The sequence below is a fragment of the Rhinoderma darwinii genome, chromosome 1 (assembly GCF_050947455.1).
Source record: "Rhinoderma darwinii isolate aRhiDar2 chromosome 1, aRhiDar2.hap1, whole genome shotgun sequence".
In the NCBI taxonomy this organism is placed as follows: Eukaryota; Metazoa; Chordata; class Amphibia; order Anura; family Rhinodermatidae; genus Rhinoderma; species Rhinoderma darwinii.
The window spans coordinates 519,807,793-519,834,231 of record NC_134687.1 but is presented as its reverse complement, the minus strand read 5'-3'; the positions used below and the strand labels follow the sequence as shown (position 1 = coordinate 519,834,231).

Genomic DNA, 26,439 nt, shown 5'->3' with positions numbered 1-26,439 from the left:
TATATTCAGGAGTACAGTGTATGGTACTATTATATTCAGGGGTACAGTGTATAGTACTATTATATTCAGGGGTACAGTGTATAGTACTATTATATTCAGGAGCACAGTGTATAGTACTATTATATTCAGGAGTACAGTGTATGGTACTATTATATTCAGGGGTACAGTGTATAGTACTATTATATTCAGGGATACAGTGTATAGTACTATTATATTCAGGAGTACAGTGTATAATACTATTATATTCAGGAGTACAGTGTATAGTACTATTATATTCATCACAGTGTATAGTACTATTATATTCAGGAGCACAGTGTATGGTAGTATTATATTCAGGGGTACAGTGTATAGTACTATTATATTCAGGGGTACAGTGTATAGTGCTATTATATTCAGGAGCACAGTGTATAATACTATTATATTCAGGAGTACAGTGTATAGTACTATTATATTCAGGAGTACAGTGTATGGTACTATTATATTCAGGGGTACAGTGTATAGTACTATTATATTCAGGGGTACAGTGTATAGTACTATTATATTCAGGAGCACAGTGTATAGTACTATTATATTCAGGAGTACAGTGTATGGTACTATTATATTCAGGGTTACAGTGTATAGTACTATTATATTTAGGGATACAGTGTATAGTACTATTATATTCAGGAGCACAGTGTATAATACTATTATATTCAGGAGTACAGTGTATGGTACTATTATATTCAGGAGCACAGTGTATGGTACTATTATATTCAGGAGCACAGTGTATGGTAGTATTATATTCAGGGGTACAGTGTATAGTACTATTATATTCAGGGGTACAGTGTATAGTGCTTTTATATTCAGGAGCACAGTGTATAATACTATTATATTCAGGAGTACAGTGTATAGTACTATTATATTCAGGAGTACAGTGTATGGTACTATTATATTCAGGGGTACAGTGTATAGTACTATTATATTCAGGGGTACAGTGTATAGTACTATTATATTCAGGAGCACAGTGTATAGTACTATTATATTCAGGAGTACAGTGTATGGTACTATTATATTCAGGGGTACAGTGTATAGTACTATTATATTCAGGGATACAGTGTATAGTACTATTATATTCAGGAGCACAGTGTATAATACTATTATATTCAGGAGTACAGTGTATGGTACTATTATATTCAGGAGCACAGTGTATGGTACTATTATATTCAGGAGCACAGTGTATGGTAGTATTATATTCAGGGGTACAGTGTATAGTACTATTATATTCAGGGGTACAGTGTATAGTGCTATTATATTCAGGAGCACAGTGTATAATACTATTATATTCAGGAGTACAGTGTATAGTACTATTATATTCAGGAGTACAGTGTATGGTACTATTATATTCAGGGGTACAGTGTATAGTACTATTATATTCAGGGGTACAGTGTATAGTACTATTATATTCAGGAGCACAGTGTATAATACTATTATATTCAGGGGCGCAGTGTATAGTACTATTATATTCAGGAGTACAGTGTATGGTACTATTATATTTAGGGGTACAGTGTATAGTACTATTATATTCAGGGGTACAGTGTATAGTACTGTTATATTCAGGAGCACAGTGTATAATACTATTATATTCAGGAGTACAGTGTATGGTACTATTATATTCAGGGGTACAGTGTATAGTACTATTATATTCAGGGGTACAGTGTATAGTACTATTATATTCAGGAGCACAGTGTATAGTACTATTATATTCAGGAGTACAGTGTATAGTACTATTACATTCAGAAGTACAGTGTATAATACTATTATATTCAGGGCACAGTGTATAGTACTATTACATTCAGGAGCACAGTGTATAATACTATTATATTCAGGAGCACAGTGTATAATACTATTATATTCAGGAGCACAGTGTATAGTACTATTATATTCAGGAGCACAGTGTATAGTACTATTATATTCAGGGGCACAGTGTATATTACTATTATATTCAGGAGTGCAGTGTATAGTATTATTATATTCAGGAACACAGTGTATAGTACTATTATATTCAGGGGCACAGTGTATAGTACTATTATATTCAGGGGCACAGTGTATAGTACTATTATATTCAGCACAGTGTATAGTACTATTATATTCAGGAGCACAGTGTATAATACTATTATATTCAGGAGTACAGTGTATAGTACTATTATATTCATCACAGTGTGTAGCACTATTATATTCAGGAGCACAGTGTATAATACTATTATATTCAGGAGTACAGTGTATAGTACTATTATATTCATCACAGTGTATAGTACTATTATATTCAGGAGCACAGTGTATAATACTATTATATTCAGGAGTACAGTGTATAGTACTATTATATTCAGGGGCACAGTGTATAGTACCATTATATTCAGGAGCACAGTGTATAGTACTATTATATTCAGGGGCACAGTGTATAGTATTATTATATTCAGGGACGCAGTGTATAGTACTATTATATTCAGGGGCGTAGTGTATAGTACTATTATATTCAGGAGTACAGTGTATAGTACGGTTATATTCAGGAGCACAGTGTATAATACTATTATATTCAGGAGCACAGTGTATAATACTATTATATTCATGAGTACAGTGTATGGTACTTTTATATTCAGGGGTACAGTGTATAGTACTATTATATTCAGGGGTACAGTGTATAGTACTATTATATTCAGGGGCACAGTGTATAATACTATTATATTCAGGAGTGCAGTGTATAATACTATTATATTCAGGGGCACAGTGTATAGTGCTATCATATTCAGCACAGTGTATAGTACTATTATATTCAGTAGTACAGTGTATAGTACTATTATATTCAGGAGCACAGTGTATAGTACTATTATATTCAGGAGTACAGTGTATAGTACTATTATATTCAGCACAGTGTATAGTAATATTATATTCAGGGGCGCAGTGTATATTACTATTATATTCAGGGGCACAGTGTATAGTACTATTATATTCAGGAGTACAGTGTATAGTACTATTATATTCAGGACAGTGTATAGTACTATTATATTCAGGAGCACAGTGTATAGTACTATTATATTCAGGAGTACAGTGTATACTATTCAGGAGCACAATGTATATTACTATTATATTCAGGGGCACAGTGTATAGTACTATTATATTCTGGAGTGCAGTGTATAATACTATTATATTCAGGGGCACAGTGTATAGTACTATTATATTCAGGGGCACAGTGTATAGTGCTATTATATTCAGCACAGTGTATAGTACTATAATATTCAGGAGTACAGTGTATAGTACTATTATATTCAGCACAGTGTATAGTACTATTATATTCAGGTGCGCAGTGTATAATACTATTATATTCAGGGGCACAGTGTATAGTACTATTATATTCAGGAGTACAGTGTATAGTACTATTATATTCAGGACAGTGTATAGCACTATTATATTCAGGAGCACAGTGTATAATACTATTATATTCAGGAGTGCAGTGTATAGTATTATTATATTCAGGGGCGCAGTGTATAGTATTATTATATTCAGGGGGCACAGTGTTTAGTACTATTATATTCAGGGGCGCAGTGTATAGTACTATTATATTTAGGGGTACAGTGTATAGTACTATTATATTCAGGAGCACAGTGTATAATACTATTATATTCAGGGGCGCAGTGTATAGTACTATTATATTCAGGAGTACAGTGTATGGTACTATTATATTCAGGGGTACAGTGTATAGTACTATTATATTCAGGGGTACAGTGTATAGTACGGTTATATTCAGGAGCACAGTGTATAATACTATTATATTCAGGAACACAGTGTATAATACTATTATATTCATGAGTACAGTGTATGGTACTATTATATTCAGGGGTACAGTGTATAGTACTATTATATTCAGGGGTACAGTGTATAGTACTATTATATTCATGGGCACAGTGTATAATACTATTATATTCAGGAGTGCAGTGTATAATACTATTATATTCAGGAGCACAGTGTATAATACTATTATATTCAGGGGCACAGTGTATAGTACTATTATATTCAGGAGTGCAGTGTATAATACTATTATATTCAGGGGCACAGTGTATAGTGCTATCATATTCAGCACAGTGTATAGTACTATTATATTCAGTAGTACAGTGTATAGTACTATTATATTCAGGAGCACAGTGTATAGTACTATTATATTCAGGAGTACAGTGTATAGTACTATTATATTCAGGAGCACAGTGTATAGTACTATTATATTCAGGAGTACAGTGTATAGTACTATTATATTCAGCACAGTGTATAGTAATATTATATTCAGGGGCGCAGTGTATAATACTATTATATTCAGGGGCACAGTGTATAGTACTATTATATTCAGGAGTACAGTGTATAGTACTATTATATTCAGGACAGTGTATAGTACTATTATATTCAGGAGCACAGTGTATAGTACTATTATATTCAGGAGTACAGTGTATACTATTCAGGAGCACAATGTATATTACTATTATATTCAGGGGCACAGTGTATAGTACTATTATATTCTGGAGTGCAGTGTATAATACTATTATATTCAGGGGCACAGTGTATAGTACTATTATATTCAGCACAGTGTATAGTACTATTATATTCAGGTGCGCAGTGTATAATACTATTATATTCAGGGGCACAGTGTATAGTACTATTATATTCAGGAGTACAGTGTATAGTACTATTATATTCAGGACAGTGTATAGCACTATTATATTCAGGAGCACAGTGTATAATACTATTATATTCAGGAGTGCAGTGTATAGTATTATTATATTCAGGGGCGCAGTGTATAGTATTATTATATTCAGGGGGCGCAGTGTTTAGTACTATTATATTCAGGGGCGCAGTGTATAGTACTATTATATTTAGGGGTACAGTGTATAGTACTATTATATTCAGGAGCACAGTGTATAATACTATTATATTCAGGGGCGCAGTGTATAGTAATATTATATTCAGGAGTACAGTGTATGGTACTATTATATTCAGGGGTACAGTGTATAGTACTATTATATTCAGGGGTACAGTGTATAGTACTATTATATTCAGGAGCACAGTGTATAATACTATTATATTCAGGGGCGCAGTGTATAGTACTATTATATTCAGGAGTACAGTGTATGGTACTATTATATTCAGGGGTACAGTGTATAGTACTATTATATTTAGGGGTACAGTGTATAGTACTATTATATTCAGGAGCACAGTGTATAATACTATTATGTTCAGGGGCGCAGTGTATAGTACTATTATATTCAGGAGTACAGTGTATGGTACTATTATATTCAGGGGTACAGTGTATAGTACTATTATATTCAGGGGTACAGTGTATAGTACTGTTATATTCAGGAGCACAGTGTATAATACTATTATATTCAGGAGCACAGTGTATAATACTATTATATTCAGGAGTACAGTGTATGGTACTATTATATTCAGGGGTACAGTGTATAGTACTATTATATTCAGGGGTACAGTGTATAGTACTATTATATTCAGGAGCACAGTGTATAGTACTATTATATTCAGGAGTACAGTGTATGGTACTATTATATTCAGGGGTACAGTGTATAGTACTATTATATTCAGGGATACAGTGTATAGTACTATTATATTCAGGAGCACAGTGTATAATACTATTATATTCAGGAGTACAGTGTATAGTACTATTATATTCATCACAGTGTATAGTACTATTATATTCAGGAGCACAGTGTATGGTAGTATTATATTCAGGGGTACAGTGTATAGTACTATTATATTCAGGGGTACAGTGTATAGTGCTATTATATTCAGGAGCACAGTGTATAATACTATTATATTCAGGAGTACAGTGTATAGTACTATTATATTCAGGAGTACAGTGTATGGTACTATTATATTCAGGGGTACAGTGTATAGTACTATTATATTCAGGGGTACAGTGTATAGTACTATTATATTCAGGAGCACAGTGTATAGTACTATTATATTCAGGAGTACAGTGTATGGTACTATTATATTCAGGGGTACAGTGTATAGTACTATTATATTTAGGGATACAGTGTATAGTACTATTATATTCAGGAGCACAGTGTATAATACTATTATATTCAGGAGTACAGTGTATGGTACTATTATATTCAGGAGCACAGTGTATGGTACTATTATATTCAGGAGCACAGTGTATGGTAGTATTATATTCAGGGGTACAGTGTATAGTACTATTATATTCAGGGGTACAGTGTATAGTGCTATTATATTCAGGAGCACAGTGTATAATACTATTATATTCAGGAGTACAGTGTATAGTACTATTATATTCAGGAGTACAGTGTATGGTACTATTATATTCAGGGGTACAGTGTATAGTACTATTATATTCAGGGGTACAGTGTATAGTACTATTATATTCAGGAGCACAGTGTATAGTACTATTATATTCAGGAGTACAGTGTATGGTACTATTATATTCAGGGGTACAGTGTATAGTACTATTATATTCAGGGATACAGTGTATAGTACTATTATATTCAGGAGCACAGTGTATAATACTATTATATTCAGGAGTACAGTGTATGGTACTATTATATTCAGGAGCACAGTGTATGGTACTATTATATTCAGGAGCACAGTGTATGGTAGTATTATATTCAGGGGTACAGTGTATAGTACTATTATATTCAGGGGTACAGTGTATAGTGCTATTATATTCAGGAGCACAGTGTATAATACTATTATATTCAGGAGTACAGTGTATAGTACTATTATATTCAGGAGTACAGTGTATGGTACTATTATATTCAGGGGTACAGTGTATAGTACTATTATATTCAGGGGTACAGTGTATAGTACTATTATATTCAGGAGCACAGTGTATAATACTATTATATTCAGGGGCGCAGTGTATAGTACTATTATATTCAGGAGTACAGTGTATGGTACTATTATATTTAGGGGTACAGTGTATAGTACTATTATATTCAGGGGTACAGTGTATAGTACTGTTATATTCAGGAGCACAGTGTATAATACTATTATATTCAGGAGTACAGTGTATGGTACTATTATATTCAGGGGTACAGTGTATAGTACTATTATATTCAGGGGTACAGTGTATAGTACTATTATATTCAGGAGCACAGTGTATAGTACTATTATATTCAGGAGTACAGTGTATAGTACTATTACATTCAGAAGTACAGTGTATAATACTATTATATTCAGGGCACAGTGTATAGTACTATTACATTCAGGAGCACAGTGTATAATACTATTATATTCAGGAGCACAGTGTATAATACTATTATATTCAGGAGCACAGTGTATAGTACTATTATATTCAGGAGCACAGTGTATAGTACTATTATATTCAGGGGCACAGTGTATATTACTATTATATTCAGGAGTGCAGTGTATAGTATTATTATATTCAGGAACACAGTGTATAGTACTATTATATTCAGGGGCACAGTGTATAGTACTATTATATTCAGGGGCACAGTGTATAGTACTATTATATTCAGCACAGTGTATAGTACTATTATATTCAGGAGCACAGTGTATAATACTATTATATTCAGGAGTACAGTGTATAGTACTATTATATTCATCACAGTGTGTAGCACTATTATATTCAGGAGCACAGTGTATAATACTATTATATTCAGGAGTACAGTGTATAGTACTATTATATTCATCACAGTGTATAGTACTATTATATTCAGGAGCACAGTGTATAATACTATTATATTCAGGAGTACAGTGTATAGTACTATTATATTCAGGGGCACAGTGTATAGTACCATTATATTCAGGAGCACAGTGTATAGTACTATTATATTCAGGGGCACAGTGTATAGTATTATTATATTCAGGGACGCAGTGTATAGTACTATTATATTCAGGGGCGTAGTGTATAGTACTATTATATTCAGGAGTACAGTGTATGGTACTATTATATTCAGGGGTACAGTGTATAGTACTATTATATTCAGGGGTACAGTGTATAGTACTATTATATTCAGGAGCACAGTGTATAATACTATTATATTCAGGAGTACAGTGTATAGTACTATTATATTCAGGAGTACAGTGTATGGTACTATTATATTCAGGAGCACAGTGTATGGTACTATTATATTCAGGAGCACAGTGTATGGTAGTATTATATTCAGGGGTACAGTGTATAGTACTATTATATTCAGGGGTACAGTGTATAATACTATTATATTCAGGAGCACAGTGTATAATACTATTATATTCAGGAGCACAGTGTATAGTACTATTATATTCAGGAGCACATTGTATAATACTATTATATTCAGGAGTACAGTGTATAGTACTATTATATTCATCACAGTGTGTAGCACTATTATGTTTGGAGTGTATGATACTATTATATTCAGGGGCACAGTCTATGTGTTAAGGATCTGCCAGGCACAGCTTCTGTATCCACGCCCATAGGTAATAAGTCTGCACCTGCTTCTATGTCTGTGAGACTGACTCCATCTTCCACCACTCAGGATGGCAGGCTTAGGAGTGGGAGAGCCTATCACAGCCTGGCCAGACGGAGCTAGCTCCCGCCCTCTGTCTATTTATACCTGCCTTTCCTGTTCCTCCTTGCTTGTGATTCTTCTCTGTTGGTTTCCTGGCCCTGCTGCAGCTTCTTGAACTACTTGTCCCTGCTTCGTATTGACCCTGGCTTACTGACTACTCTTCTGCTCTGCGTTTGGTACCTCGTACACTCCTGGTTTGACTCGGCTTGTTCACTACTCTCCTGCTCTACGTTTGGCACCTAGTACTCTCCTGGTTTGACTCGGCTCATTTACTGCTCTTGTTGCTGACGGTGTTGCCGTGGGCAACTGCCCCGTTTCCCTTTGTTCTGTGTTTCCTTGTCTGTTGTCTCTCATGCACTTATTGAGTGTAGGGACCGTCGCCCAGTTGTACCACGTCGCCTAGGGCGGGTCGTTGCAAGTAGGCAGGGACTGAGTGGCGGGTAGATTAGGGCTCACTTGTCTGTTTCCCTATCCCTGTCATTACAGTATGATACTATTATATTTAGAAGCATAGAGTGTGGCATCATGAGAAATGTAATCTTCATTTATAAGTGCGGAAATGTTGGAAAAGTGAGGAGCTGAAGAAATCTGAGCTGCAAACTGCAGAAATGGGCCGTGGCCGGAAGAAGTCTGGACCGGATGGAGAAAAAAAGAGAAAAAGAATGAAAAAGAATCTGAGACATCACCTGTGAGTCACTTAATGTAAATGTTTATTCTCCCTTTGACTGATCAGTACTGTAGTCACTGTATGATCTGCAGCGAGATGACGGATGGTAGCATTATTTTTTTGTTAAACAGCAACTCCCAGCATATACTAACTATTGTTCAGGCTATACTGAGAGTTGTCGTTTTATGTCGTACAAATTTATACAGCAGTTAAACAGAATTTGCAAATGATCTCTGTACTGAACTGTATTTGTTCTGTTTCTGTATATATGTACTGAGCTCGGTTCTGTTGCTGCATATATGTACTGAGATTGGTTCTGGGTCTATATATTTGTACTGAGCTTGATTCTGGGTCTGTATATATTTACATTCTCTTAACCCCTTAAGGACACGGACAATTTTGGCCTTGAGGACAGAACAATTTTTTTATATTTCCCTCATTGCATCCCGATTCTCATAACTCATAACTTTTTTGTACGATGTAGTTGTATGAGACTGTTTTTTGCAGGACAAGTTGTACTTTATGTAGGTACTATTTTTTTGGTGCAAATACATTATTGTTTAACTTATATAAATTTTTATTTTGGTGAAAATGCAGAAAAAAAGCAGTTGCGATGCAGTTTTAAATTTTTTTTTTTTACACCATACACCGATAATCATAAATAATGTTATACATTTGTTGTACAGGTTGTTACGGTCGTGGCGATACCAAATATGTCTATATTATTTCATGTTTTGGGACTTATATTTTAAAAAGTTTATTTATTATAAAAAAATGTGTTTCTGTGTATTTTTTTTACTTTATATTTATCATTAATTTTTTTACATTCATTTAACTTTTTTTTAAATCCCATAAAGGGATGTATCATTTTTATTTTGTAACTGTAATGTACTGGCATAAATCTATATGCCAGTACATTGACCTGTTACTGATTGTACACAGGCAGTTGTTAGGGTATCCTTCAACTGACCCTGGCCTGTCTGGCCATACAAGTTTTGGGCTTTTATCGCGTCACAGTTATTTTCTGTGACGCAATCAAAGTGCAGTCCCCCCTCCTTGAATGCCGCGATCAGCTTTCATCGCGGCATTCAAAGGGTTAACGGCGGAGGGAAGACGTTTCTCTTCTCTCCGCTGTCAGAGTCGATGTAGCTACTTACCTGCAAATGCTGATGCTGCTGCAGAATCAACTGTAGCCTCTGGTGCCGATGTGTCCTTGCTCGTCCGACACGATACAGGACCTGGGGCAGGAAGTGAGTGACGTCACAGCGTGATCTCTCGAGAACACACTGTGTGTCTGCACTGCCAGAAGCTGGGCGTTCTGAAGAGAAGTGGATGATACTTCTCGTCAGAACGCCCAGCTAGTAAAAGTAGTAAAAACGCCCCGATGTACACACATAATACACGCCCAGTTGGACTTTTAGGGCGGGTTCACACGTGGCGGAATTTCACTTAAATTCCGCTGCGGACACTCCGCAGCGTTAATCCGCAGCGGTGCCGTTTGTCCATTGACTTACACTTTAATTTAGCAGTGTTCGTTTAGACGAGGCGTAAAATTCCGCTGCGGAGCATAGGCTGCGGAGCGGAATTTGGTGTCCGCAGCATGCTCTGTCTGTTGCGGAGCAGTGGCGGACTCATGGCGGAATTTCTCCATTGACTTCAATGGAGAGTCAAAATTCCGCAATGAAGTCCGCAGATCTTATGTGTGCTGCGGAGCGTATTGGTTTTACTACCATGACATTTCTTCATTCTGGCTGGACCTATGTATTTCTAGGTCTACAGCCAGACTGAGGAAGTCAATGGGGCTCCCGTAATGACGGGAGCGTTGCTAGGAGACGTCTGTAAATAGTCACTGTCCAGGGTGCTGAAAGAGTTAAGCGATCGGCAGTAACTGTTTCTGCACCCGGGACAGTGACTACCGATCTCAATATACATGTATCTGTAAAAAAACATATAAGTTCATACTTACCGAGAACTCCCTGCGTCTGTCTCCAGTCCGGCCTCCCAGGATGACGTTTCAGTGTAAGTGACGGCTGCAGCCAATCACAGGCCAAGCACAGGCTGCAGCGGTCACATGGACTGGCGCGTCATCCAGGGAGGTCGGGCTGGATGCCGAAAGAGGGACGCGTCACCAAGACAACGGGCGGTAAGTATGAAATTCTTTTACTTTCACTAGGGAAAGTGCTGTCCCTTCTCTCTATCCTGCACTGATAGGGAGAAGGGAAGCACTTTTCCCGCAGTCCGCAGCAGCTAGTCCGCATCAATTTTCTGCACATTTTGTGCAGATCCGCAGCAGAATCTGCGACGCAGATTCTGTGCGGCATTGATGCGGACAGTTGCGGAGGAAAACTGCCACGTGTGGTCATGCCCTTACTGTAAACACGCCCAGTTGTACTTTTGCAAGCGTCATTTACATAAATACAAAAATGGTCATAACTTGGCCAAAAATGCTCATTTTTTAAAAATAAAAACGTTACTGTAATCTCCATTGCAGCGCCTATCTGCTGCAATAGCAGATAGGGGTTGCAAAATCTGGTGACAGAGCCTCTTTAAGAGAAGGTAAATATATACAGTAAAAACTAAACCCCAAAAAACATGGAGGAATCAGTTTTTTCCAATTCACCCATTATATGGTACTTTAAATGGTGGCAATAAAAACTACAACTCCTCCCGCAAAAAAATAATCCTTCACACACCACTCCATTGACGTAAAAATAAAAAAGTTATAAAGCTCCTGACCTCTTCAGTGACTCAAAGTATTCTGCTTTCTCTCTTCTGTATGGCTCATTCTGCTTTTACAGCTAATTCAAAACTGTGTCAGATCTGTGGCCGCCTAAGGGCGGGTTCACACATAGCGGAATTTCACTTAAATTCCGCTGCGGACACTCCGCAGCGTTAATCCGCAGCGGAGCCGTTTCTCCATTGACTTTCACTTTAATTTAGCAGTGTTCGTTTACACGATGCGTACAATTCCGCTGCGGAGCATAGGCTGCGGAGCGGAATTTGGTGTCCGCAGCATGCTCTGTCTGTTGCGGAGCAGTGGCGGACTGGTTGCGGACTCATGGCGGAATTTCTCCATTGACTTCAATGGAGAGTCAAAATTCCGCAATGAAGTCCGCAGATCTTATGTGTGCTGCGGAGCGTATTGTTTTTACTACCATGACATTTCTTCATTCTGGCTGGACCTATGTATTTCTAGGTCTACAGCCAGACTGAGGAAGTCAATGGGGCTCCCGTAATGACGGGAGCGTTGCTAGGAGACGTCTGTAAATAGTCACTGTCCAGGGTGCTGAAAGAGTTACGCGATCGGCAGTAACTGTTTCTGCACCCGGGACAGTGACTACCGATCTCAATATACATGTATCTGTAAAAAAAAATATAAGTTCATACTTACCGAGAACTCCCTGCGTCTGTCTCCAGTCCGGCCTCCCAGGATGACGTTTCAGTGTAAGTGACGGCTGCAGCCAATCACAGGCCAAGCACAGGCTGCAGCGGTCACATGGACTGGAGCGTCATCCAGGGAGGTCGGGCCGGATGCCGAAAGAGGGACGCGTCACCAAGACAACGGGCGGTAAGTATGAATTTCTTTGACTTTCACTAGGGAAAGTGCTGTCCCTTCTCTCTATCCTGCACTGAATAGGGAGAAGAGAAGCACTTTTCCTGCAGTCCGCAGCGGCCAGTCCGCATCAATTTTCTGCACATTTTGTGCAGATCCGCTGCAGAATCTGCAACGCAGATTCTGTGCGGCATTGATGCGGACAGTTGCGGAGGAATTCCGCCATGTGTGGTCATGCCCTAAAAAAGAAATCTGCAAATATATACGGAACAGCGTCTTCAAAGAATAGAGATAGCAAGTCCTGTCCTGAGTGTAGGTTAAGCATAAAGTAAGCGGATGTCCAGATGTGTACTTAGAATGAAATATTTTTAGTCCTGCTGCATTATGGCAGAGTTACGATTTGTACCTGCAGCTTGGTTACTGTGCCTAAAGGGTGTCTGAAATAGTCTATTTCCTGTCTCATCACAAGCTCAAGCTGTTGCTCCATCTCTCCTCAATGCTTTACACTGCAGCTCTGCCAGTTTAGCTTGGCTGATGTATATAGGTATAATCTTTCCACAAGCTCACTATGAAGTCAGTGTTGACCTCCATTAAAAATATAGAATGATTATAAAATACAATAAAATAAGATCATCAACTATCACATATACGGAGCCAAAGAATACACAGTAAGGCCTCATGCCCACTTCAGTTATTTTCTTCAGGGTGCTATCCGTTTTTTTAACTGATAGCACCCTGACACATTCATTTCAATGGGGCCATGCACACTTCCGTTGTTTTAACGGAACCGTGTGGCCGTTCCGCCAAAAATAGGACAGGTCCTACTGGGCGGAATTTTGTCGCGGAATCCACAGCGGGTTCCACCGCAAAAATTCAGCCATGTGAACAGGGCCTAAGAGTGAAGTCTGGTGGTATGTCTGATCCAGATATCCCCTTTTTTGCAGGTAGAGGTGGCTGCTTGCCCAGGGGGTAACAACTTGCTCCACATGAGGACAAAGGCTCACAAAGCTTTTTATTTTTTGCTTAACCCCTTCCCGCTCCTGGACGTACTATTAGGTCATGGTAGCTGTATCGTTCGCGCTCCATGACCTAATAGTACGTCTCGGGAGTAATGGCCGTTTCGGCCGTTCTCCCGACACATACAGGAGCTGTGACAGCTGCTGTCTCATACAGCAGCTGCCGCAGCTCCTACAGCTGGGACCGATCGCTCGCTGTGTCCCCACTGATTAACCCCTTAAAAGCCGCGTTCAATAGAGATCGCGGCTTTTTAGGGGTTAGGCTGCCACACGATAGCGGCCGGCGATGGTGACTATGGCAACCGGACACCAAACAATGGCGTCCGGCTATGCCATCGATGGAAGCCTAGTGGGTCTTGACAAAGTCAGGACCCACTATGCTTGCTGTCAGTGAGTAGCTGACAGTTCTAATACACTGCACTACGCATGTAGTGCAGTGTATTAGAATAGCGATCAGGGCCTCCTGCCCTCAAGTCCCCTAGTGGGACAAAGTAATAAAGTAAAAAAAAAGATGTGTAAAAATAAGAAAATAAAAGTTTTCAAAGTATTAAAAGTAAAAATCCCCCCTTTTCCCTTATCAGTCCTTTATTATTAATAAAAATATATAAACAAACAAATAAACTATACATAATTGATATCGCCGCCTCCGTAACGGCCTGAACTACAAAATTATTTCGTTATTTATCCCGCACGGTGAATGCCGTAAAAGAAAATAGTCATAAACCGTACCACAATCACAATTGTTTGGTCACTTCACCTCCCAAAAAATGTAATAAAAAGAGATCAAAAAGTCGCATGTACCTAAAAATGGTACTGATCGAAACTACAGTTCGTTACGCAAAAAATAAGTCCTCGCACGGCTTTATTGATGGAAAAACAAAAAAGTTCTGGCTCTTAGAATATGGTAACACAAAAAGTGAATGATTTTTTACAAAACGTATTTTATTGTGCAAACGCCATAAGACATAAAAAAACTATAAACATCTGGTATCGCCGTAATCGTATCACCCCGCAGAATAAAGTGAATATGTCATTTATAGCACACGGTGAACGCTGTAAAAAAAATAGAATAAAAAAACAATGGTAGAATTGCTATTTTTTAGTTACCACACCACCTAAAAATAGAATAAAAACTGATCAAAAAACTACAATGCATTCCTCAAGGGGTCTAGTTTCCAAAATGGGGTCACTTTTGGGGGGTTTCCACTTTTTTGGCACCACAAGACCTCTTCAAACCGGACATGGTGCCTAATAAAAAAGAGGCCTCTAAATCCACTATGTGCTCCTTTGCTTCGGAGGCCGGTGCTTCAGTCCATTACCGCACTAGGGCCACATCTGGGATATTTCTCAAAACTGCAGAATCTGGGCAATAAGTATTGAGTTGCGTTTCTCTGGTAAAACCTTTTGTGTTATAAAAAAAATGGTATAAAAAGGATTTTCTGACAAAAAAAATTTACATTTCACCTCTACTTTGCTCTAAATTTCTGTGAAACACCTAAAGGGTTCATAAACTTTCTAAATGCTGTTGTGAATATTTTGAGGGGTCTAGTTTCTAAAATAGGGTGTTTGATAGGGGTTTCTAATATATGGGCCCCTCAGAGCAACTTCAGAACTGAACTGTAACCTAAAAAAATAAATAAATGAGGCAATACTTCGCTTCTTAGATTATACTGATAATGAGCCGTGCCCACAGACCCCAGTTTTGACCGTTTGTATAAACGGAGACCCCTATTAGACCGTTTCAGTGCCCGGTTTTCCCAAGCATACACCCCCGAGAAGTGTATTTCTATTGATGAGTCCTTGGTACATTTTAAAGGGAGGGTTCAATTCCGCTAGTACCCTCTCGGGTAAGAGGGCTGTGAAGATGTATAAGCTATGTGAGAGTGCATCAAGGTATACCTACAGATTTAGGATATATGAAGTGAAGGACACCAGTATTCAGCCCCCAGAATGCCCCCCCTTACTGGGAGTTGATGCAAAAATTGTGTGGGATTTGGTGCACCCACTGCTGGACCAGGGCTACCACCTCTACCTGGATAATTTTTATACCAGCGTCCCACTCTTCAACTGCCTCGCTTCCAGTCCTGCGGCATGCGGCACTGCTAGAAGAAATCTGAGGGGCCTCCCTAAGACTCAGAAGGGGTGAGAGCAGGGCACATTCTAGCAGCAACATATTGTGTGTCAAGTACAAGAGAGATGTCCTTGTATTGACAACAATACATGGCCACACCAGTACCCATGTACCAGTACGAGGTACCAGTACAGAGACCCCCAAACCAGACTGCATCCTGGACTACAATAGGTACATGGGAGGGGTGGACTTGTCAGATCAAGTCCTGAAGCCCTACAGCGCCATGCGGTGTGGTATAAGAAGCTGGCCATGTACATCGTACAGATGGCATTGTACAACGCGTACGTGCTACGTCGATGTACAGGCCAGACGGGAACTTTCCTGGAATTTCAAGAGGTGATTATCAAGAAGCTAATTTTTAGGGACCAGGAAGGGGGGGCACCCAGTACTTCTGGAAGCGAGGCCACACGCATCGTACCAGGGCAACACTTTCCAGAAGTTCCCTAAACTGGCAAGAAGGGAAAAAGTCTCTGGTAAAACCTTCTGTGTTACAGAAAAAAATTTGAATACAATTGAAATTCAGCAAGAAAAATGAAATTTGCAAATTTCACCTCCACTTTGCTTTAATTCCTGTGAAATGCCTGAAGGGTTAAAAAACTTTCTAAATGCTGTTTTGAATACTTTGAGGGGTCTAGTTTTTAAAATGGGGTGTTTTATCAGGGTTTCTAATACATAGGCCCCTCAAAGCCACTTCAGAACTGAAGAGGTACCTTAAAAAAAAGGCTTTTGAAATTTTCTTAAAAATATGAGAAATTGCTGTTTATGTTCTAAGCCTTGTAACGTCCAAGAAAAATAAAAGAATGTTCAAAAAACAATGCAAATCTAAAGTAGACACATGGGAAATGTGAACTAGTAACTATTTTGGGTGGTATAACCGTCTGTTTTACAAGCAGATGCATTTAAATTCTGAAAAATTCAATTTTTTCAAAAATTTCTCTAAATTTTGCAATTTTTCACCAATAAACACTGAATATATCGACCAAATTTTACCACAAACATGAAGCCCAATGTGTCACGAGAAAACAATCTCAGAATCGCTTGGATAGGTTTAAGCATTCCGACGTTATTACCACATAAAGTGAAATATGTCAGATTTGAAAAATGGGCTCTGAGCCTTAAGGCCCAAACTAGGCTGTGTCCTTAAGGGGTTAATGCTCTTTCCCTCTACTCTATACAGTGTTCATAAAAATACCATAAAATAAGGACAAATACTTGAAAGACACTTACAGATTTCTTAGCCACACTCCACGTGTCCTCTGGAATGTTGTGGTACTGGATCAATGTGTTCTGTAATTTTGATGACATAGACTGTACATCAATCTGGTCATCCATGTTTCTATAAGACAAGAAAGGAAGATATAAATAGAAACTGTGGGATAAATAATAAAATTACATTCTAAGGTATTATTGAATTATGTCATCAAGATCCATGTTTTGTTTTTTATGAAAAATAATTCCAGTGGTTAAAAGTATTGCTAACTTTGTAAGGGTCTATATACACGGTGCAGTCAAATCCTGTTTTTTGCTGATTTTGCAGAAAAATCAAGCGGATAATGTGATTTAAATGCAACGTAAACATATGTGGATATTTGTATACAGAGCGTGAAATCTCCAAATCACATTGAATCCCTCCAGTATCGTATTACTAAGACTACATGCAAACTACCGTTGTTTTTGTCAGTGTGCTATCAGTTTTTTTTAGCGGATAGCACACAGTTTTTCACGGATCTGTGTGGGGGTTGTGGGACCGAGTCGCAAAACTCAGAGCAGGTTCTATTCCTTTTCGGGTTTGCGGCTCAGTCTCACCGATTCAAGTAAATGGCGATGTGAAAACCACAGACAGCACATGCATGCCATGCGTGTAATGTCCGTGTTTTACGGATTATTTGTTTATGGACCGCAAAATGCAAACGGTCGTGTGCATGTAGCCTTAGTCGTAGAAACACTATGTGCCGCAGTATGGGGCTTCAATGAGTCAACGTATTGTCCCAGAGAAGAAATCTTTCTAGAGGAGAATACCTGTGTAATGGTGCAGGACACCATTTTTTCCTCACAAATGTATACAGATATCCCTGCTGGCTGGCCTCTCTCATCTAGTAGTGAACTGTATGAGTTAAAATTCACTAGTTCTGATTTAGCCTTTAGGCCTCATGCAAACAGCATGGAGCCTGTACAGCAGCATACCAAGTCCGTACAGGTCTGTATTACTGAGCCGTAGGCTCTTCACATGCCGCCTTAATCAGGGTATTTCACATGGACAACCAAGTGATTGAGAACAGCACCACTGTATTAGCAGAAAAGACACAGGCCACTGTCACACTACTATAATGGCTTCTGTTCTTAATGGAGACATGGAAGGTACGACATATTGTTTTCACACAGATCACCAGTCCTGACGGATCCCATTGACTTATATTGTCCAGTTTCTGTTTGGGTTCCAGTGTTTTGTACAGCAAGAATAGAGTGTGCTAGTCTTTCTGTCAAAAACACCAGAACCCCGATGGAACCGAACAGAGCACCAGTGAGCACAGAGCCTAATAACTACTCATTGACATTTTCTTCCAGGAAATGTTCCAGATGAAAATCTAGTGTCTAACAAGATATAGAAAAACTCCACATGTGATGTGTTTCTTTTCTGTATAGTGATTTGATTCCAGTGACAGACAGAAAGTCGTATATAATATCACACTTACCCTTTTCTTCAGTTTCAAAATGCAGCAGGCTTTAAGGTTCTGTTCACACATAGATTTTTGACGCGGAATCAGCGCCGAAAAAACGGCCGAAATCAGCCCCATTGATTGCTTTCGGCCTCTTGCAGAAAAAAAAGTGGCATGTCCTTTCCTGCCGCAGTTACTGCATCTGACCTCCCATTGAAATCAATGGGAGGCAGAAAAAAAACACGTTGCTAGTTTCTGAGCGTTTGTAGCTGCGTTTTTTGCCCGCGGTCATTGCATTAGCTTCAATAGGCACGGGTGAAAAACGACACAACGGAAAAATATGTGCAGGCAGTTCAATATCTGTGTCAAAATTACTGAAGGTATTCTGAGGAAGATTTTTTCTGCCTGCAAAAAACTCTGCCTGAGCAGGGCCTAAGTCTCCCACAAAAGATAAATTGTAAAAAATGGCAATACAAATATGTGAATAGGAAAATACTACAGCGTCCAGTGGCCACAAAGACAATGGGGGACATTCTTCAAACCTAGTGCAAAGGAAAAGTGGAGTAGTTTCCAATAGCAACCAATCCGACTCCACCTTTCATTTTGCAGAGCTCCATTGGAAAATGAAAGCGGAAACCTGATTGGTTGCCATGGGCAACCACTCCACTTTTCCTTTGCACCAGTTTTGAAAAATCTTCCCCAATACATTGCTGCCTATTTGAAATCCCATTTTGCCCTTGAAGCAATCAAGGGCACCTATATGAGAACATCTAGGTGCCCTACTTGGTTTATAGTAGCCAAGCAGGTTCTCATGTATGCACTTCTACACTGGCAATATATTGCTAATGACAAAAAGAAAAAACAGAGTTCAAGACCTGTGTGAAGCAGAACAAAAAGGTAAATAATTCTGTAAAAAAAAAGTTTTTCTTTAAAGAGGCTCTGTCACCAGATTATAAGTGGCCTATATTGTACATGATGTGATCGGCGCTGTAATGTAGATTACAGCAGTGTTTTTTATTTAGAAAAACGATTGTTTTTTACTAAGTTATGACCTATTTTAGCTTTATGCTAATGACTTTCTTAATGCCCAACTGGGCGTGTTTTACTTTTTGACCAAGTGGGCGTTGTGGAGAGAAGTGCATGACGCTGATCAATCAGTGACCAATCAGTGACCAATCAGCGTCATACACTTCTCTCCATTCATTTACACAGCACATAGTGTTCTTACTAGATCACTATGTGCAGCCACATACACACACATTAACGTTACTCAAGTGTCCTGAGAGTGAATAGACATCACTACCAGCCAGGATACGATGTCTATTCACAATCCCGAAACTTCGCTAACGTTTGTGTGTGATTTACAGCGCAGCAAGCGTAATCTCGCGAGATCTGGCTGTAAATGACAGCCCAGCGTGATATCAATGTGCTGTGCTGTAAATCCCACACAAACGTTACCGAGGTGTCAGGATTCTGAATAGACATCACGTCCTGGCTGGTAGTGATGTCTATTAACTCTCAGGACACTGCAGTAACGTTAGTGTTTGTGTAAGTGGCTGCACATAGTGATCTAGTAAGAACACTATGTGCTGACTAAATGAATGGAGAGAAGTGTATGACGCTGATTTGTCACTGATTGGTCAGCGTTATACACTTCTCTCCACAACACCCACTTGGTCAAAAAGTAAACACGCCCAGTTGTCCATTAAGAAAGTCATTAGCATAAAGCTAATATAGGTCATAACTCCGTCAAAAATTATCATTTTTCGAAATAATAAACCACTGTTATCTACATTACAGCGCCGATCACATTATGTAGAAGATAGGGAACTTATAATGTGGTGACCGAGCCTCTTTAAGTCTTTGCATACCCCGGTCTATCAATTCAAAGTCAATGATAAGATATTCTATTAAAAAAAGGCAGTCAGTGCATCAGAACCCACTAAACAGCCCTCCAATAGGGGGCACAAGAATATGTGCCCTCTATGTGAATAAATACCCTGAGCACTTTTTGCCAATTAGGCGTGCTTAGAGGGGTGACAAGGTGGCACATTCTGGTTCCACAGACCAAAGGGACAGAAACAGTAAAAAACAAATGCTAGATGGCATAATTATGCTGGGTTGAGTCCAGACAGACAGGTGAAAAATTATTGATAATGTCTTAAAGGCTATGTACACCTTTGAATGGAAATGCATTTTTTTATTTTTTATTATTGAATCATTGAGTTTAGGGTTTCAAATCACTTTTCTAATTGACTTTTATTTAAAAAAGATATAACTTGAATTTATGTGATTGTAAAAAGGACTTTAGTCTGAGTCTACATTCATACTGTCCAAAAGTATGCAAACATACACCCATACCTTCGGACCCGTCTGGCATCATAAGAAAAACAATCTGAAAAAACATAGCATACACTTTTAAATACCCTTAAAAAACAACTCTAACTTTTGGCATAATTCTGCACAACAGAAGCTTATGTGTATGTTACTGTGTACGTAGTTTACATGCATTTTTTTTAACTCCAAAATCAGTAGCACATCAAAAAAAAAAAAAAGTATACATCTTTCTGTTATACTTTTTGTGTTTAGCATAAAACAAAACTGCACTGTATGAAAGTGGCCTTATGTACAAGGCCGTATTACGATACTGTACTAGCCAGTGGAGCCGTACAGAGCGCACCCACAAGCTACAATGGCTCTCTACTATACTTCTGTATGCCTCAGGATTGCCAACCGTCCATAAATTGATGGACAGTCTGTAAAAATAGGGAACTTTTGGCCATTGTCAATAAAAAAAAACATTGATGCACTTTAATTTGGGGGAGGAGCTTGTGCAGTTTATTGTGATTGTCATCACTGTACAGATCACAGTAAATGCAGCATGGTGTGTCCATACTATTATCCTGAACTATAGATGTATAGAACTAATTATCTTTACTGTCCATCATTTTTGGCTTAGTTGTCAAGAACAAAAAAATTGAGTTGGCAAACATGGGAGATTTTTTCTGTTCAGATATTTGTTGCAAATGAAACACTTGTCGAATAGAGACATGCACAAAAAACAATTTCCCAATATGAAAGATATTTCCCCATGCAACGTAGTTGGTATCGTGGGAAATATTGCGCGTTTCTATTGCCGCAGGAAAGTTCACTAAATGATGTTATTGTAGCTTTTAATGCTAAGGTCGGGTTCCCACGGGTCGGATACGCTGCGTAAAAAATCACGCATCATATCTGACCTGGAACCTGCAGTAAATTCCATCCGAAAAATCGCACCACATGGTGGTACGGTTTTTCAAACAGAATTTCTGCAGCGGAAATAAGCACTGGGAAGAAAAAAAAAAGATCATACCCTCTTCATAGGAACCTGATCCAAAGTCCCAAAGCAGAATCCAAAAACGAGAGACAAGGCAGCACTTAAAAAAATCAGTGGAATTTATTCACCCAACAATGCAACATTTCAGTCCAACGGGACCTTTCCCAAGCATGTAAACAGACAATACAGTGTATATAAGGACTAGTGGAGTCATCAGACCATCAGTTGCAGACCATGTGACGCTGCAGCCTGTGATTGGCTGCAGCAGTCATATAGGATGAAACGTCATCCCAGGAGGCCGGACTGCAAGAAGGAGAGACTTCTGGGTAAGTATATTTTTTTTTTTCCTGAGTTGCGATCTTTGTAGCGGATTCCCTGCGACTCCACTGCAAAAGTCGCAACAATTGGCTTTCTGTTGCGGGTTTTGCATCCCTATTGAATTCAATGGAGAAAACCTGCAACAGAAAATCAACGAAAACGCAGCATAAATTGATATGCAGCGGAATTAAATTCTGCATTGAGGTCAATTTATTAACGTTTACGCTGTCTTTTTTCCGTAGCATGGGCATGAGATTTTCTATTGCAGCGGAATTTCCGCACAGAATTCCGTTGCGGAAATTCCGCAGCATTTACACTACGTGGGAACCCGGCCTAACAGACGATATTTTTTTTTTTTTAAAGGATAAGGACAACATCTTTTTAATGGGGATTTCGGCACATATTACTGCCTCCCATTGATTTCAGTGGGTAATCCGCAAGTCTGTATATTTAGAAACCGCGATAAGGGACATTTTACTTATTGACGTAGATTACGTATGAAAAAGGCGGCAAATTTCCACACGCGGATTAGTAACCATGAATTGGACTAATGCGTGGTCAAAACTCTGCGAGTACATTAAAATCTACGTTGGATTTTACTGCCCCTAAATCCGTCATTTGAGCATAGTCTAAAGATGTGTGTTCTGACAGATAGAGCAGATTTCCATCACGTAGCGCCATAATATAGATGGAATAACAACCGCTAACAATAATGATTACATCTATGGACAGTTTATGACAACTAGCGATACAGCACCATTGTTATTTATGTCTGAAACAATCGCATTGTCACCACAGATTAAACGTTTAGTGACATGAACACAGTTAGGGGTCCATCACTGAACTTAAAACAATAAAGTCTACAGGTAGTGCTGAAGATATAGGGGTCGCATCGGTCGCAGTTGTGACAGGGCCCTGAAGCCAGGGGGACCCATGGCTCAGCAGACAGTATCGCATATGATAAGCTTAGATACATCGGTTCACCGTACAGTATCGTACATGAAAGGCTTAGATACATCAGTTCAGCAGACAGTATCACACTTGATAGGCTTAGATAGCGGGCAGTATCACACATGGCCCCCCACATGACGTCTGTCCACATTTGCTGTAGTGACTGGGGCCTATGTAGTAAACTACACAGGCCCCTGTTACTACAGTAACAATATAGGTACCCTCCTAGCTCCTAAGTCGGGTCCTCTCCATCTTTGGGCGCATTGCTGAATCCCTACTTGGTTCAGCATCAGAACGTTCCATGCGCGACGCACATAACATTGTGACGCTGAATTGCGTCAGGATCCAGTGCTGAAGAGAACTCGATTTGGGAGCGGAGAGGGTAAGAACGCTGTTAGGGTATGTGCACACACACTAATTACGTCCGTAATTGACGGACGTATTTCGGCTGCAAGTCCCGGACCGAACACAGTGCAGGGAGCCGGGCTCCTAGCATCATAGTTATATACGATGCTAGGAGTCCCTGCCTCTCTGCAGGACAACTGTCCCGTACTGTAATCATGTTTTCAGTACGGGACAGTAGTTCCACGGAGAGGCAGGGACTCCTAGCATCGTACATAAGTATGATGCTAGGAGCCCGGCTCCCTGCACTGTGTTCGGTCCACTACTTGCGGCCGAAATACGTCCGTCAATTCCGGACGTAATTAGTGTGTGTGCACATACCCTTACTGTAGTAACAGGGACCCGTGTAGTTTACTTACATAGGCCCCAGTCACTACAGTAAATATGGATAGACGTGATGCGGGGGACCATATGCGATACTGTCTGCTGAGCCTATGTATCTAAGCCTATCATATGTGATACTGTCTGCTGGGTCCCTCTATCTAAGCCTATCATGTGTGATACTGTCTTCTAAGCTGATATATCTAAGCCTTTCATGTGTGATACTATCTGATGAACCAATGCATCTAAGCCAATCAAGTGTGATACTGTCTGCTGAGACGATGTATCTAAGCCTCTCATGTGATACTGTCTGCTGAGCCACTGTATGTAATCCTATCATGTGTGACACTGTCTGCTGAGCCGCTGTATCTAATCAGATTATGTGTGATACTGTCTGCTGAGCCGCTGTATCTAATCCGATCAGGTGTGATACAGTCTGGTGAGCGGCTGTATCTAATCCTATCATGTGTGATACTATCTGCTGAGCTGCGGTATCTAACACTATCGTGTGATACTGCCTACTTTGCTGGTGTAGCTAATCTTATCATGTGTGATAAGGTTTGCTGATCCACAGGATCTAAGCCTATTGAGTGATATTGTATCCTGCGACAATGTATCTAATCCTATCATGGGTGATACTGTCTGATGAGACAAAGTATCTAATCCTATACAGTATCGCAGCTATAGGGGTTGTAGTCTTAAAGGGGTTTTCCCATCAGGGACATTTATGACATATCCACAGGATATGTCATAAATGTCAGATACATGCGGGTCTCACCTCAGGGACCCGCACCTATCTCTAGAACGGGGCCTCCTAAACCCTGTTCAACCGCTCTGTGCTCTGGCTGACTCGTGTTATTCCTGACCATGAATTACAGAAACAGCGAAGCTTGATGAGCTACGCCGTTTCCGTAAGTCTCATAGAACGGAAGGGTTGCTACGGAAACAGCGTAGTGCGCATGGTACGCTGCCTCTGTGCCATTCACTACTATGGGAGTTATGGAAAAATATGGGAGTTAAGGAAACAGCGTAGCTCAGCGAACTACGCTGTTTCCGTAATCCATGGTCAGAAATCACACCCTTGAGCCACAACGCAGCAGTAGAACAGTGTTTAGGGGGCCCCCGCGCTAAAGATAGGTGCAGGTCCCAGAGGTGGGACCCGCATCTATATGACATTTATGACAAATCCTATGGATATGTCATAAATGTCTCTGATGGGAAAATCCCTTTAAATATTTGATGTCTCCAATATATAAAAAAATTTAAATTATAATTTTTTTATTTTTTTTTGGGGGGGACAAACATTTGTCTTCGGGCTTGTGCTCCTGATCTTTTAAGATTCTAGCAACACCCCTGACTGTTAGTGCTACAATGATGGGTTAGTTAAGAGACCCAGCGATACAGGCGAAAATTAAGGGCGGGCCGCTGTTTCCAGCCATATAGAGAAATTGGGGGGCCCCAGACGGACTTTTGCCCCGAGGCCCATGAGCCTTAAGCTATGCCCCTGTCTGCAGGCCAGTAGTAATACTCCACATCTGCATGCTCTAACTCTATATTTTACCCTGGAGAATGTCACTTTCATGCTATGGTAGAACTACAAGTCCCAGCAATGACTGTGGTGCAGCATCTTGTTGTAAGCAACTTATATACTGTATAGCAAATCAATAGAGGAAACACAAAATACACACAGTCCACTCACTTACCCTTCTGTAGCTCATCAGCCTCAGATGGCAGCTGCAGACTGTACTCGGGTATCAGCAGTTTCAATACTAGCCAATCACAGGCTACTGTCATTCAGAGGGCGTAATCTGACAGGGTACTGCTGCCTATCAGAGGGGAGCTGCATCACAGCCCCGTCCAACTAGATACAGTTCGGGTCAGAGAAGTAAGAAGAGTGGGTGGAGCTGTGAGTCATTCAAGCATCTTCCTGTGAGTCTGTAGAGCGGTTGCTAGTAAGTGGATGGCAGCTACAGCCTCATTCATGTACATTATATATACAGTACACAGGAGATAATGCCAGGAGAGATCACTGCTGTGTATAATGTACAGAACATTCACAGTAATAACACAGCAATCCATTCATGTACATTATATATACAGTACACAGCAGATAATGACAGGAGAGATCACTGCTGTGTATAATGTACAGAACATTCACAGTAATAACGCAGCAATCCATTCATGTACATTATATATACAGTACACAGCAGATAATGACAGGAGAGATCACTGCTGTGTATAATGTACAGAACATTCACAGTAATAACACAGCAATCCATTCATGTACATTATATATACAGTACACAGCAGATAATGACAGGAGAGATCACTGCTGTGTATAATGTACAGAACATTCACAGTAATAACGCAGCAATCCATTCATGTACATTATATATACAGTACACAGCAGATAATGACAGGAGAGATCACTGCTGTGTATAATGTACAGAACATTCACAGTAATAACACAGCAATCCATTCATGTACATTATATATACAGTACACAGCCGATAATGACAGGACAGATCGCTGCTGTGTAT

The 26,439-nt window shown here is 39.5% G+C and overlaps 1 protein-coding gene across 1 annotated transcript in view; it reads right to left on the bottom strand.

Moving 5' to 3' along the window:
• STARD4 (StAR related lipid transfer domain containing 4) overlaps window positions 1-25,674 on the bottom strand; it is a 42,447-nt gene extending 16,773 nt beyond the window's left edge. Inside the window, exons 1-2 of the mRNA XM_075854829.1 lie at window positions 25,603-25,674; window positions 17,162-17,270 (exon numbers count right to left, since the gene is read on the bottom strand). Of these exons, the coding sequence (XP_075710944.1) occupies window positions 17,162-17,266 (105 nt within the window). The 5' untranslated portion in view covers window positions 17,267-17,270; window positions 25,603-25,674. The remainder of the gene's footprint in view (window positions 1-17,161; window positions 17,271-25,602) is intronic.
• Between the last annotated feature and the right edge of the window lie 765 nt (window positions 25,675-26,439).